Below are 16233 nucleotides of genomic sequence, written 5' to 3'. Positions count from 1 at the left end.
CAGACCTGTAGCAGCGAGGGGGCCGTGGGGCTGGCCGGCCCTGCGCGAACCCCAGTGAGCGCCCAGCATGCTGGCTTTCCCCGAAACTTACACACCTCCTACAGGCTCCTTCCAGAAGGTTCTCCAAATCCTCACCCCTTTCAGCTCCTTCTGTCTCCATAGCAACCGGCATCCCATGACAAGTGGCCAGACCCATTACTGTCTTTGTTCACCTCCTGGCATCTCGCCCGCTGCTAAGGAGGTGTGGGTCTCAGGCGCCGGGGAGTCGTTCCCAACTGACTCTGCCAGACGTCAGGAAACATACGTGGCCGTCCTTCAGTGGCCAGCACTAGCCGAGCACAAATGTCCCTGTGGTGTAATAAGGTATTTCCGTCTTTGTCCCTGGCTTCTGGGAGAAAGCCTCCAAGTCCTTGGAATTTCCGGGGTGCCGGGCCCCTGGGACCTTGCCTGCGTGTCTGCTGAGGAGGTGGCTCAGGCTGGGGGCTGGCCCTGCGGGACGGACCAAGCGTGGGGCCAGAGGGCCGGGCTTACACCCACGTGACTTGACACGAGACCCCCGTGGGTGGGGATGGAGGCTGGATTCGATTCATCGTGTCTGTGTTGCCAGCTCTGGACGCCAAGGCAGAGTCGAGCTCCCAAGCTGGGGACACTCAGCGACGTGCTGGAAGGGAGGTGCCCTGGGTGTGGGAGCCTTCCAGGCCCGCCCCTCCCCTCGGCTGGTCCTCACTGTGTCCCCTGTAATAACACTGCTCTCGTCACATAGCACGTCCCTGAGTTGCGGGAGCCCTTCGGGCAAATGACGGCACCTGCGGGGGTTGTGGGACCCCCCCCCCCACACGTGTAGCCAGATTGTCAGATGTGCAGGGGCCCCAGGGACGCCCAAGCACGGGGCTGGCGGCCGAAGTGAAGGGGTCCTCTGAGGACCCTCCCACCCCGTGTCCAAGCTAACCAGGCCGCACCTGTCGGTTCTCATCCCAGTTCTTCAGAGCACGGTCAGGGGAAGAGGGAAGGAGGTGTATTCCCATGTCTACACTTCCATTCAGTGGCTTCTTTTTTTTTTTTTTTTAAAGGCATATATCCTCTTATTTTATTGTAGTCCAAAAAGCTCATGGAGTTATTTTAGGGACACAGAGGACTTAATGGCACAGATTTAGGTAAAAAGCAAAATGCTCACCAGAAAAATAAAGTACTAGCCAGATACAAGGGAGATTTGACCCTAGCTGGCAAATGTTTAACTCTGCAAATACTTGGAGTCATTAATTATGTATATTTGTTTTATTCATAATCTGTAATGTTCTGGGATACCAAAAGTAACTCTAATGATGGTTGAATTTAACAAAAATTTTTTAACCTCATCTTTAAGCTTCCACTGATCCATCTCATTCAATGGCAATTTTCAATATTAATAGGAATATAAAAACAAACATGCACACAATTGCACTGTTTTCATAAAGGTCTATTTCATTATTGGTGGGTAGCGCATTTAACAGTTAAATACATTTAAATAATGTATAGGTGACTGCACGACTGCAGCATTGGTAACTAGAGATAACCGATTCAACTAGAAACCAGCTAACAAGTAACTGTCTAAATATTTAAAATACAGCTCTTGTTTAGATCATCCTTTGTTTTGATCACCTTCTTGGGGGGAGAAAAGCCTGCTGGTCACACTGGAAATATATTAAGGCCAAATCTTCTGATATCCGTTCCCAGAGGTTTCTTTCTTTCAGCTGGATTAAGCCTCCAACTCCAGGGCAAGCCCAAGTTTGTGGCCTCCAGCATTAATGCTTTTCCCATCTACCAGAGCAGACAGTGTAAGCTTGACACCAGGCCTCAGAGTCTGAGTATAGCCCACTCCAATTAAACTAGAGTTGTTGACTTTTGCACATTAGTGTGTAGCTGGAAGTCCCCAGTCCTGTAGCCCACTGCAAAGTTATTTCTTGTCAGCTTTGATTTGGCACTGTCAAAGGTCATCTGGTATCCAGCAAGCCAACCCTCATAACCGAAGACAGCTGAACCATGGATTGCAGGTCCAGCAAAGTCAAAGTCAACATCACAACCAAGGTTTATACACTCCCTCTTGTAAGAAGACTTGATTTTACCACTTTTCTTTCCCGTGTTTGGTGAAAAGGTAGTATCAAATGTCAGTTTCAAACCTTGACAAATCTGGTCTTCAATTGCAATTTCTGTTCCCAGAGTGTTATCAGTGTTCCATTTTTCTGTGAAAGTCAGACCATACTCACACCATTTATATTTGGTCTCCAAGGTTCCAGTAACTTTACCAGTGTCTGTGTTAGATGAACCAGATGTTGAAAATTCCACACCACTGCATGACTTTGTTTTCACATCCAGTTTCACCAACCCAAAACCAAATCCTTTGTTGAAAATATCTCTGGCAGCTTTGCCAAGGTCAGCATATGATGGAGGAATACACATTGGCCGCGCGCAGCTCTGTCCGTAGGTCGCCATGGCGAGATCACAGGAAGAGGCGATCTGGTGGTCTCCTGAGAGGGGCCGCTGCCGCCGCTCCGCTTGCAGCTAAGGCCGCTCGGCTCGCTCAGGGTCGCGCTGCAGCTACCGCGGCTGGAGGGCCCCATTCAGTGGCTTCTTAAACTGGCTGCCCCTCTGAGTCATCTGAGGGGCTCTAGAAACAAGAGCTGCCTGGGCCCCTCCCAGAGCATGTCTGATGGGTGAGCCTGCCGCAGGACCCGGATTGGGTGAGTCTACACCACAGGACCCAGATGGATGATTCTATGCCGCAGGGCCCGGGATAGACGATTCTACGCCACAGGGCCTGGATGGATGAGTCTATGCCACAGGTCCCGGGATGGACAATTCTATGCCACAGGGCCCAGATGGATGAGTCTACACCACAGGGCCTGGATGGATGAATCTACACCATAGGACCCAGGATGGATGAGTCTATGCCACAGTGCCCGGGATGGACGTGTTTACAAAAGCCGTGACGGGGGCTCCAAGGCAGGGCCATGTCTGAGAATCATTTCCCCATGAAGCCAAGTGCTTGTTCCAGGCAGAGGAAACCTGCTTGAAAGTGGGGAGGGGGCAGGAGGCCATTTGCCGACGTTCAGACAAGAGGGAACAGCGGGGTGGCGGGTGGAAGTTGAGTGCTGGGAGCAGGTCCCGTTGAGATCCGTCTCCAGAAAGGCGCAGTTTGAAGGCCACATGCCACCTGGAACGTGCTGGGATGTGGCCGCCACTTGAGAGACTTCTTGCCTCTAGAAAGCTCTCCCCTGGCTCCCAGGGCCTTGAGATACTCCGCAGGGCCGGGACGCGGGTGTTCTCCACTGGGACGCCCCCCCGAGCCCCGTCACCTCCCGCTAGGGTCACAGCGATTCACTCTCATCTCCCTGCTCCATCTCTTGCTGCCATGCAGCCTTCCCCCCTCCCAGCAGCCAGTGTGAGCCTTTAAAAAGTTAACCATGTCTTGTCTTTCTGTTGCTTCGAATCCTCCCACGGGCTCCCAGCGCACGGTGAAAAATAGGAGTCCCTGTGATTTGTCCCTGCCTGTCCCTGCGTCTCGCTTGGTCCACTCCTGTACCAGCCGGCAGCCACACTGGCTTGCTTGCTGCTCCTCACAGAGTTCCCAACTCTCCCGTACCACAGGGTCTTTGCATAAGCCGGTCCCACTAAGCACAACGCCTCACCCTCGGCCCCACCCTTGTTCCTTGAAATTCATGATCTCTCTCTAATTGTTAGCCTTCAAAACGGCCTTCTTTCAGCAAAATACATAGGTAAGTTGCCTCTATTATTGTCCAGGACACCACTCTATTCACGTCCCTCTTTTTTCTGTCCCTCTATTCACATCCCTCCAGGACGTTTTCCTGTCCCTCTTCCTCGCTGCTGACTGTTGCCTGGCACATAGGAGGGGCTCATTTTAGCTGCAGGGATTACTGCTGGCTACACCTGAGTTGACCCTAAAAACCTCAGCAGCTTATCTCAGAAAGGCTTATTTTTTTTTGATCATCAGACTCACCCCGGGGGGATGGGTGGGCACCTCTGCTCTGCACACTCCAGCTAAAAAGGGGCCTTGCCCCGTGCAGCCTACCCATCCGAACAGCATAGCCCGTAAGGCTTGCCAAAGAAGAGGAGTCACAAGAAAAATGAGGCGTGTGGTTTTTAACAGCCTGGAGCCCACCCGTGTTGCCTCTGTCCATGGTCCGTTTGCCCCAAGCAGTCACGTGGCTCCACCTCACTGCAGGAGGCCTGGCAGACGGAGGCACGTGGCGTGCGGTGTGAAAGCCAGTGAGGGGTGGCGGGGGGGGAGGCAGGGCAGACCTATAGGGCCCGGAGCCCAGAGTGGGAGGGGCCACACCCCCTAGAACCCCCCAGAAACAAGGTCTGTGGCTTCTGCTAGATTTTTCCTGTGTGTGAACTTCTAGACTAATGTCCCCGCTGAGCAGCAGGCAAGGACTCAGAACAAGTCCTCTGTGTCCTCTGTATTAGCGTTGGTCCGGGTGATGGAGTAGCCGTGTCGGCCGCTGGCAGCATGTATGTTAAGATGTGGACAGAGACTCAGTGGCTGTTACCAGGTCCCGCTTGCCTAACGCTCCAGGAAGCACCTTGGGAATAGGCCACTTTGGGAAATAAATGAGCCGGGGGACACAGGCGACCTCCAGATGCCTTCACGGGTGCTCCCGTTTCCCGGAGGGCCCCCACCCCCACCCCAGGGGCTCCCAGGAAATGGGTGGCAGAAATCAGCCTAGTGATTTACCTCCTGCCTTCTTGTGACTCCTGACCAGCCTGTGCATCTCATGTTTAATTATGAGGCCGTGGATGGCACGGATATTAATTATAGGGCTGAGGTTGTGTTACTGAGAGAAAGTGCACACACAGGTAGACTTTCCTCAAGAAGGAAAATTATATTTTTCTGGATCTCAAAAAGACTGCCCGAGAAACATGCAGAATCATACTCTAGGGTTTTAAACTAATGAGCTTGGGTTAAAAAAAAAAGTGAAAAACCTTTCTATGTGGAGAAGATGGGAAAATCCACTGGTAGACTCTGGAATTTCTCAGGAGCTGTGTTACCTGGCGGAGGCCTGGGGAGAGGCGGGCGGCTTCCACGAGGGGAGGGCTGTGCGGCACGCAGGACTGGGCAGAACTGGCTTTGCTCACGCTGCAAAACCAAGAATAGGTCACGGCGGCTTTCTATAAATGCGGAGCAAGAACATTTCTTGGCAAGATTGAGTCTTGGCTAAAAGCAGACACACACATTCTGAAGGGTGAGATGGGGAGAGTCTGACACACTTTGGTTTGGAAGGAAAAGCCAGATTAATGTTAGTAATAATAACACCGATAATACAATGACCTTCGCTAAGCCTGTGTTACAGGTGAGACCCTAGACTGAGGGTTGTGGGTGTGGGCTCCCCCCACTCAGTCCTGCAGGCCGCCACCCCCAGACGTGACCCCATCACACCGAGGAGGCTGATGACAAAGGTGGGGACGGGCCCGTGCTGGAGCTGCACCGCAGACGGTGCAGAATCTGTCGTTTGGATGTTCCTTTATGTCAGCGACGAAATCGGTGCTGCCGTTTTACCTCTTCTTGTGTGCTGAGCATTTGTGCGTGCGCACGTGTGTGCATGTGTGCTTATGCGTGCATGCACGGATGTGCCCAGGTGTGAGCACACACACATGTGGAAAGAAGATGACCTGGGCGAGCTTGCACGCTGTCAGCACAGAGCCCGATGCGGGGCTCGATCTCACAAACTGTGAGATCACCATGTGAGTCGAAATCAAGAATCAGATGTTTAACCAACTGAGCCACTCGGGTGCCTCCAAACAGTTTAAAAGCTTTAACAATGTTGGACGGTTGTGCATGTGGAGAGAGGTGCATGTGGATCCCCAGGGTGATGAGTTCTCAGGAGACAAACAGATGTGAGCCGTGCTCAGATAAAGAGCTAAGAGCCTTCATGGGGGCAGTCGCTGGGCGTCCCTCCCCGGTTCCACCCCTCACCAGAGCTGGCCACTTGCTGAGTCTTTTCCTACTTGCTGGGAGGAGGTGCCGTGTGCCACAATCATCAAAAAGGCAGACAAGTCAAGGGGGACAGTGTGCCCACCTTGGTGCCAGGCCCTTCCCGAGGACTTGCGTGGGCCTCTGCAGACAGCACGATGTGGTCTGCGCTGGGAACCCCCACTTTGCAGATGAGGGGAACGTGGGTCTGAAGTGGGATCCAAGCACCCATCCGTCCAGTTGTGAGTGTGAACCTGTCCACACTGTTCCTGACTTTCAGTTTTTCTTCCCGTTCCCTTTTTTTATTCCTTTCTTGCTGGGTCGAGAGAAGTTGAGACACTCTTTGGCTACAGACTACAGAATCAGGCCACTGGACAACTCTCCCAGTATTTGGTTACTTTGATTTTACCTTCCTAAGAATCACCGGGCCCCGCAAAGAAGCCAGCTCAAACGGTAAATTATTCAACAGAAGGACGGAGGTGCTCTGCTGTGCTGAAACTCAGGATTTGGGATAGACGACGGGAAATTATTAATAAAAGAAATTCCAACACTTTCCTCATCCTGTCGTGGGAAAGAGTCAGGGAATCGACTCTGAGTGAAGGCATCCAGTTTAAGCTGCTAATTACTTCTTAATCATGCAGAATAAAAGCTTCATCCCTTAAAATATACCAGGCAGCTAAACATAATCTTTGCTTTTCTCGGGCATCATTGAAAGAATCCAGATGTTACTGTAACAATCGCTCCACAAACAAACAGAATCCCCAGCTATAGGAAGTGACTCCCCAGCATCCGTGTGCCCCCAAAGGCTCTTCCTGGGCTGTGGTCCAGATCGCCACTCAGTGTCCCTCTGGGCAGCCCCGATGCAGACACACCCACAGCCCCGGAAGGGACATTCAGGACTTGCTGAATGTCCACACAGGAACTAAACCCAGGACCCACCTGAAGCCTTTGTCTGTGGACTTATCAGCAAATGAGGGGCAGCCCTGTGTCTCGGGGGACTGACTGTAGAGAGGATGTCTGGAGCAGATGGAAAGAAGTTAGACTCAAACCTGTTTGTTTATTTAAATGTTTTATTTATTTATTTTTAAGAGATAGTGTGAGCAGGGGAGGGACAGAGAGAGAAAGAGAGAGAGACAGAGAGAGTGAGAGAGAGAGAGAGAGAGAAAGAATCCCAAGTAGGCTCCTCACTTTCAGTGCAGAGCCAGATGCGGGGCTCAAACTCAAAACCACAAGACCATGACCTGAGCCAAAATCAAGAGTTGGAAGCTTAACTATCTGAGCCAATCAGGCACCGCTGACTCAAACACATTTAGATGCTACGATTTATTTTTGGTCCATCAATATCAGTAACGGCAAAAGGAGCCGGTGTTACTGGGGCTCAGAGCTGCTCCTGCACTGACCCCTCACAACTGCACGAGGCAACGCCTGTTACTGAGATTTGGAAGTGACGTCAATTCCTCTACTCTCTGAACACGTTTATGGTGAAGGTGGAATCAGAGTATAGAAAATCTGGTTCCACTGTTACTTTCCTCGTTCCCATTTGGTTTGAGCTGGCCTTTAATCTTCACAACAACTTCAGTTGAACTCACAGTTTTGTAAAATAAAGCTGGTTTCGGGATTCGGCAAACAAGTGCACTTAAAAATGTTTACTCTTTTATTTTATCTTGCAAGTAGCGGCATGTTGATAAAACGATGAATGTTCACTTGCTGTGAACATTTCTCCCTCGATTTAGTGCTTTGCTGAATATTCTCCTGGATTAGTTCCGTCCCAGGCGGTCTGAAGAGGCAGGACACTCCAAGGAGTCATGATGTTGGGACATTCGTGGAGGGCGGGAGAAGTTCTGCAGTGGGTAGACCCTTTGGCTGATCCAGTGTCATGTTTCCCAAGCCAGCTTGTCCGTGGAGTGGGTTTGCCTTCTCTCCAGAGGGAGTGTCCTAGGAAATTCTGGCCTCACCCAGCCAAGACCACACTCGGCCAGCAGCGCGAGTCTGGGCTGTTTCCACGCGGGACTCTGGCGGCTTGGGGGTAAAGGAGGCAGGCCCCTCTCCCATGGCCCACCTTCTCGTGGGAAAGGCAGCACATAAGTGAACAAGAAAAGGAAGGAACGCACAGGTACTTTCAGATGCCGACCACGGCCGCCATGAAAATTGGAGGTCCCCATGGCGCCTGGAACTGCAGAAAGCCTTTTTGAGGATGAGGCGGCATGAGCCGAGTGAAACATGGCGGTCTGGTGGGGAGGTCTGGAGTGAAAACACTTTGCCCTCTGTAAATAACGATGAAGGTGTGTGTATATAATTCACGTATTTGATATCGCATCGGATTTTGACACTTGCCTCTTCTACTCAATTAAAATGTCAAAGATAGTATTTCTAGTCAGTGAACACTTCCGCGCACCCAGTCACCTGCTGGTGGAGACGCCGTGTTCCGGTGTTCAGGCCAGAAATCCCACAGAAGGACGGCTTGTATTCCTCACGGCTCCGCAGGTGGGGGCTTAAGAGCAGGTGCCGGCAGATCGAGGGTCTGGTGGGGGCTCTCATCTTGGCTCATGGACGTCTGTCTCCTTGCTGGGTCCTCTCACGGCAGAAGGGGCAGGGCGGCTCTGCGGGGGCTCATGGGGGCTCCACCCTTGTGACCTGATGCCCCCCCCCAGGCCCCACACCTAACACCATCACACCTGGGGACAGGTTTCAACACATGGGTTTGCGGGGGGCACAAATAATCAGTTCACAGCACTTGGGAAGTTTTCTCCCGGGTGCATTTCTCTCACTTCTGAAATAGTCTCCTTAGGATCAATTCCTGGAAATACGGTTGTTGGATCCAAAGGCGAGAGCATTTTAGATCTTTATACAATACTACTCCCTTCAAGACCGTTTTCCCAAGCGTCTGCCGTGACGGGTTCTCATCTGTACAGTACTCACCAATCTGATAGGTGGAAAATGGGACTTTTATTTTTATTTGATTGATAATGACCTTGAACATGCCCATCATTCTTTTGTATCTTCTCTTTTATGACATGCTGTTCAAGTCCTTTGCCAATTTTTCTACGGACATATTGATTTGTTTTCTGATTTTTAAGAGCTCTTTTGTACCTAGGGGATATTTGTGATAAATTTGTGATAAAAATTATGAAGTTGTTGTTGTCTTTTGGTTTTGTTTCTGGTATTTGAAGCCATTTTGATGTAAATTTTTATATTGTTAACTTAAAATGTCTTATTTTGTGTTTTCTGATCTCATAACATGTTTAGAATGGCCAATCCTACCTTATGATTATATAAATCCTCCTATTTTCTTCTAGCAGTTTTTGGTCTCTGTTTTTCTTTTCCTTTAAACCTTTTGTCTTCTAGGAATTCACTTTGCAGTAAGGAATGAATCTGGGGCCCAGTTTTCTGTTTCCCAAGTGGGCATTCAATCGTTCCACCTTCCCCCTTGTTAGAAATGACCACTTTCCCCATGTTAAAATCCCTACATACTGGGATTAAAACTGTGATCTTGATTTCTGTTCTTTTGAGTTATCTCACAATTCCTTTGCCAAACCACACTGCTTTCCTTGCCGTCACCACATTATACCTTTTATTTTATTTTATTTTTTTTAATTTACTTTCATTTATTGTATTGTTATACTCATTGCAACTGAAATGTTAGTCTTTTAGCACTTTTCTTTGTTTTTTTTTTTTTTTTTTTACAAATAGCTTATTGTCACGTTAGTTTCCACATAACACTCAGTGCTCATCCCCACAAGTGCCCTCCTCCATGCCCATCCCTCCTCCCCCNAGTCCTCAGTTTTCGTCAGCATTCAAGAGTCTCTCATGGTTTGCCTCTCTCCCTTCCCCCACCATTTCCCCCCTTCTTCTCCCCCATGGTCCTCCGTCAAGTTCCTCCTAATCCTCCTATACGTGCAAACATATGATATTTGCCCTTCTCTGCCTGACTTACTTCGCTCATGCTCTGTCTCTCTCTCTCTCAAAAAAAAAAAAAAACATTAACATAAAATAAAATAAAATAAATAAAATAAAATGTGACATTGAGGTATGTGTCTTGGCAGATATTTAAAAGGTTTAATATGTTTCTCATTGCCATATTATACCTTTTAAATATCTGCCAAGACACATACCTCAATGTCACATTTTATTTTATTTTATTTTAATGTTTATTTTTGAGAGAGAGAGAGAGCATGAGTGGGGGAAGAGCAGAGAGAGAGGGAGACACGGAATCTGAAGCAGCTCCAGTCTCTGAACTGTCAGCACAGAGCCCGATGCGGGGCTTGAACCCATGAACTACAAGATCATGACCTGAGCTGAAGTCGGACACCCAACCGACCAAACCACCCAGGCGCCCCAATGCCACATTTTAAAGACTTCTATTGGTTATTATAAGATAAACATCTTACAGTTTACCTTACAAGACATCATATAATACTTCCTGAGAAATTTGAGGATCACTTTTTTCCCCCCAAGTTAAAATAAATCCCACATTGGGACCATATTGAACTTAAAGACTAATGTAGGAAAAAATTATGTCTTCATTGTAATGTCTTCTTATTCAATAAAACAAGATATGAATCTCCATTTACTGAAATATTTTAAATGATCTTCATTAGAAACTTAGCAAAAAGCTTCGTATATGTCCTGCACATTTACTAATATTATTAGATGTGTTTTAGGGCAAATGATTTTCTAAATTATAGATTTCCTAACTTGTTATAATTTACATATGAGATTGTAAATTATACTGATTGTTCTATAACTGATCAACTAGTCTGTTTTTATTATTTTAATAATTTTTCCATTATTCCAGGCTTTCCCAGAAGCATACCCTCATTAGTTACAAATTATGGTTGTTTTTTCTTCTTCTTGTGATCATGACTGCTTTTATATTCTTGTCTGATTGCTTTGTTTAGCACGTTCAGAACAACGTTATACAACCGTAGTGATAAAGGGTGCTCGGAACATTCTTCTCAACACAAGTGGAATGCCTCTAGTATTTTCAGTTATGGCAATTTTTGGATTGAAATGCGTGCCTTTAAAAATCTTTAGGAGAGGGGCGCCTGGGTGGCTTAGTCAGTTAAGCGTCCGACTTTTGCTTAGGTCATGATCTCGCGGTTCGTGGGTTCGAGCCCCGCGTCGGGCTCTGTGCTGACTGCCAGCTCAGAGCCTGGAGCCTGTTTCAGTCTGTGACTCCCTCTCTCTCTGACCCTCCCCTGCTCATGTCGCCTCTCTCTCTCTCCTAGAAATAAATAAAACATTAAAAAAATCTTTAGGAGGACGTATCTACCATCTCCATTCCAAGTTTCAGAGGAGGGTTTTATGAAATGTCTTTACTGGTTTTTAAGAAATGATTGTACACTTTTTTTTCCTTGGTCCTAGTAATATGCTAACAAACATTTTTCAAAGTTTCTTAAACTGAAGAGCTCACGGACTGTGTGCATCAGCTACTCATTGTCATGATGTGTTATTTACTGCTCTTTGCTCACACTTTATTCAAGCTTTTTGCATAACCGTCTCTAAGTAGCTTTCTTGGGGTGTTCTACATCAGACCCAGGTGATGCTGGTGTCATAGAAACAGTCCAGTGGCTTTTGTCTTTCGGTACATGCTGGAGTTGTGTAAATAGCATGAGAATAACCAGTCCCTCGAAGGTTGGAGATACCAAGACTCTGGCAAGCACTCACTCAAAACCCACTAGTGACAGTGGAAATCGTTTCAGCCACTTTGGACAGTGATTTGTTAAGATCCAGTTAAGTCTAAATCTTTTCTACCCTATAACCCACAACTGCACTCGCCATCTGTACCCTAGAGAAACACTCTTATGAGCCCAGAAAGATGCACCAGGATTTCCACTGCAGTGTCATTTTGGTTAACAAATTGGAAATGACCTAAATGCTTTTCATTGGGGGACTAGATAAGGTAATTTATGCAATGGCTAATCTGTGACACTTGAAGTGACTGAACTAGATCTCCCCATATCAGGCTGGCAATTCTAAAAAACAAAATACGGGAGGAGGGAGAATAAAATGAAAAAAAAAAAAAAGAGTCCATTTTGATACAGTCTGTGTACAAATAACACTGGAAACAATATTATATATGATTTTCAGATGTATGCACACTGTCAAAAGGGAAGAATATTCGCCACCTGTAAGACTCTGGGCTTGCACTGGGGAGGAGGAAGAGGAACAGAAATGGTCACTCGAATGTCTTGGTTTTATTTTATTCACTAAGCCCCAAAGGTCTGCTGTAAACACAGAGAAGCCGTGACATTTATAAAGTTGAGTGGTGGGACACGGGTACTTGGGGGAGGAGCCACGCTTTGCGTACGGTCTTACATCCTCTGCTGCCTTTACTCATTTTGTACATGGCTTCGCAGTGAAGGGCTGAGAAGTTTCCAGTGTCCTATTGTGTTTCTAGGCATTTTTTCTGTTTATCGTTTTTTTTTAGAACGGGAGACGGATGCTGGACAGTGACGGCTGTTACTCTGGGTATTTTGAATTGGATAACACAGGGCTCCGCGTGCAGCTGGTGTTCAATACATGCAGCTGGTGTTCAATACATGCTAGATGACATCATCTGCCTCCTCCTTCTCATCGCCGCTTTGGCTCTATACTCATTCCCCTCAATTCTCTGCACCTCCTGCCTTGGTAGGAGCTGTGACAATGGTCTGTGACCTTTCCCTTGGAATGGCACCCCAAGGGGAGCCGGGGCGTGGAACCCCGACCTCTCCGGGACTCCGTGTACGTCACCTGCCGCCCCGCCCACTTGCAGTGCGGATCCCAGGCCACTCTTCGGGGCCCTCCCTCCTGGTTGGTGGCACTGAGGGGTGTGTCTTCTCGCCCATCCCGCTCCCTCCGCTGGTCCTGCCTGAGGAACCAGCGTACGTGGCTTCTCTTTCTCCCCGGCTGCCCGTGGTCACCTCCCCAGACCTCACAGTCTTCTTGTGAGTTGAAGTGACACGTGTCCACCGGCGTCCTCTCCCCGAGACCCCGTTCTGATCGTGTCTGGTGGATTTCCTATCCCCTAGTTTCAGAAGAGGCCAAGTTTGCCAAGTTTGTGGATTCCCCAGGTCAGCACTTCTCACCCGGGAGTGACTTTGCACCCGGGGACGAGCCCCAACGTCTGGACGCGTCCCTGGTTGCCACACCGGGCTTGGCAGGGTGAGGGCTGTGCTACGGCATCTGGTGGGGGGACGGGGACGCTGCTAACGCCCTACAGTGTGCAGTGAGGACAGTCCCTCCCCAGGACTTATCTTGCTCAGGTGTGACTGGTGCCAGAGCTGCGCCCTCGCGTTAAGCCCTGTCAACAGGCCATTTTGCCCAATGGGCTGGCCTTGGGGAGATGACACGTGCTCCCTTCAGGTCCCTCTGACGTCACTTAACACACGCACTGGGCACGTGGTGCTGCACTCTTGCTGACTGACCTCTCTGTTCTGTGACTCTGTCACTGCGCACAGGACACAACTTGTACTAAGTCAGAAGATGGGTTCGGATCTCCGCTATGTCGCCTCTTTGTGCATTCACTCAACAAATATCTACAGAGCGCCCTCCGTGCGGGGGATACAGCGTGCGACCGTGCCGGGCACGCACAGTCCGGCGGGAACACGGCGGCCAGCGGCACACGCGGGAACAAAGGAGGGCATGTTTGAGGGCGACGGTGTGGGGCAGGAAGGAGGGGAGGGCGCCGGCTGGTGTCTAGGGAGCCTGTCTACCCGTCCGGTCGGGCTGCAAATCATGACAGACTTGGTGACTTCAAACACCAGACACCTGCTCTCTCGCGGTCCGGAGGCCCGAGGTCTGTAATTCAGGTGATGGCAGGGCTGTGCTCTCCCCGCGGGCTCTAGGCGGTCCTGCCTCTCCTCTTCTGGACTCTGGTGGCTCCAGTGTCCCTGGTCTGTGGCCGTGTCATTGCAGCCTCTGCCAGGCCTCAACGGCCTCTCCTCTGCGCCTGTGTTTCCTTCCCCTTCCATCCCTTATAAGGACGCCTGTCGGCGGATCTGGGGTCTGGAAAATCCAGGATGACCTCATTGCAGGGTCTTTGGCTTAATTACAGCTGCAAAGACCTGGCCGGTTTTTCCAAATAAGGTCAAGCTCACAGGTTCCGTAGATTAGGACGTGGACCTGTCTTGTTTTTGTTTAAAGTCAATCTTTTTTTTTTTTTTTAAATGTTTTATTTATTTCTAGGAGAGAGAGAGAGAGACAGCGTGAGCAGGGGAGGGTCAGAGAGAGAGGGAGTCACAGACTGAAACAGGCTCCAGGCTCTGAGCTGGCAGTCAGCACAGAGCCCGACGCGGGGCTCGAACCCACGAACCGCGAGATCATGACCTGAGCGAAAGTCGGACGCTTAACCGACTAAACCACCCAGATGCCCCGTGGACCTGTCTTTTAAGAGGCCGCTATCCAAACCCTTCAGAACTGCACAATTTTCCCCGGAACCCCCAGCTGATTGCTTTTTTAATTTTTCGCCCTAAACCACGAGTGGGAGGTGCTGGCTGAGACCAGGCGGGTCCATCCACCTCCTCCGCCTCCTGATGCACACACTCTGCCACCTGAGCCTTCTCCTCCCTGTGCTCCACCTACCAAATGCCGCACTCCCTCGTGCTTTTCTTTATTTTCCTAAAACAGAGATTCTGACACCTGAGTGTGCGTCAGAGTCGCCCGGGGCACGTGGGGTCCCGGTTCACAGTCTGTCTTTCAGACAGGATCCTGGTGCCACACTTTGGGAAGCACTGGGCTGTTCTTCCTGCCCCTCAACCTCAGATTCCCCTGGAGACTCACTTTGGCCTGGAGCCTCAGGGAGGCTCCCACCCGGGGGTCTTGCCTTCTTTCCGCCTCTGCTGTATTGACTGTGACCTTCCCTGAGTCCCACTTGCAGAGCGTGTCATACAGCCGAGGACGGTCCCCCAGTGTCCCCATTCCCCAGCATCTAGCACACGCATCCACGAATGAGTGAAGGAGACTCATGTCACCTTCCTCCTCCAAGGAGCCCGTGAGCGCTGTGAGAGCTTAGACCTCAGTGAGCTCCGAACTCGACAGTGCCCGTGTGCACGTGGGGGCCTGGCAACGTGACCCTGGTTAAGCCATTTAACTTCCCTGGGCCTCAGTTTCTTCATCTGCAAAGGGGGCATGAGAATACTAATACATAACTAATACTAATGAGACTCATCTTAGGAGTATCAGATACGATAAAAGAGGGCATGTACAATGCTCACTGCATTTTTAAGTGCCTAGTAAACATTAATTATCGTTAATAATTGTCAGCAGAGGGGCGCACCTGTGCTTTCTCTTGCAGGAATGAGGCAAGTGCGTCGTGAGCGTGTCTTCCTGCTCCAGCCGGGGCTACGGCCTCAGTGGGTGCAGGGCCGAGTCAGAGGCTGGGCGAAGCCACCCCGAAAGTCTGGTCTGCTGGCCTGGAGCACTGGTTTCCGACATAGTGAGCAATTCCAGCTCCCGAACCCTATTGTCAGATGCAGTTACGTTACACAGCAGAATGAAAATACCCGTAAGTTTTAAGCTAAGGCTCCTAGGGCAGAGACCCCCCCCATCCCTGCAGGGCTCGTGCCCTCACCGTCCTCCCAGGGCGCCCTGTGCGGAGCCACCACCAGGCCAGGGCGCGCGACAGACGAGTGGATCGATGGGAGCCATTCTTCCCGCACCTCTCTCTCCTCCTTACACAACGCTGAGGCCGTGTTTCAGACAGGTGTAGGCCCTGGTGACACGGGCTGGTGACACGGGCTGACGTCCGGCAGCTGAGCCCCGGAGGAGGCGCCTTTGACTGCTGGAGGCCCGAACAGTCTGGCCCTCGCCTTCCCGGCCTTTTGTGCCTGAACAGGCCAATCGGTTCTATCAGCTGCTGCCGGTGGTGACTCGGTTTCATCAGACGAGTGTGTGTCTGGGAGAGCTCGTCACCGGCCTCCATTACACGTTTCACCCCTCCCCCCGCCCCCCTGCCACACACTCTCCCCAGTCACATCCCCCGATTCTGTTTCGTTTCCGAGGAACAACACCAGGAGACAGTGCGGCCCCCGCCGCCCGGGCCTCCGAGAGCATCCGTCCACACGGCAGCTGCACTGGCTGCGCTCGGCCTTGGGCTTGCGCCGCGCCGCGTGGAGTCAGCTGGTGGGCTGGGCGCGGGGGGTGGGGGGAGCGGCGGCATCGCCCGTCTCTCCCCTCCGCTCTGTCCATTCCCAGCCTCCTTCCCCGCCACTGCCCTCTGATGTGCGGGATGGTGGCGGAGGGACCTGGGAAGGGGACATGTCCCAGGCTCATTCTCCAAAAGCGCT

At 50.5% G+C, this 16233-nt stretch overlaps 1 protein-coding gene across 1 annotated transcript; it reads right to left on the bottom strand.

Annotated features, from left to right (window-relative positions):
- Positions 1-1438: 1438 nt before the first annotated feature.
- Positions 1439-2586, bottom strand: LOC120234907 (voltage-dependent anion-selective channel protein 2-like). The gene is given in 2 exon segments (XM_039236922.1): positions 1439-1887; positions 1890-2586. Coding segments are annotated over 2 exon segments (732 nt in total). The 5' UTR covers positions 2470-2586; the 3' UTR covers positions 1439-1735.
- Positions 2587-16233: the final 13647 nt, after the last annotated feature.

The sequence above is a fragment of the Hyaena hyaena genome, unplaced genomic scaffold (assembly GCF_003009895.1).
Source record: "Hyaena hyaena isolate Hyena2069 unplaced genomic scaffold, ASM300989v1 scaffold_118, whole genome shotgun sequence".
In the NCBI taxonomy this organism is placed as follows: Eukaryota; Metazoa; Chordata; class Mammalia; order Carnivora; family Hyaenidae; genus Hyaena; species Hyaena hyaena.
This window is presented reverse-complemented; position numbering and strand designations above follow the sequence as displayed.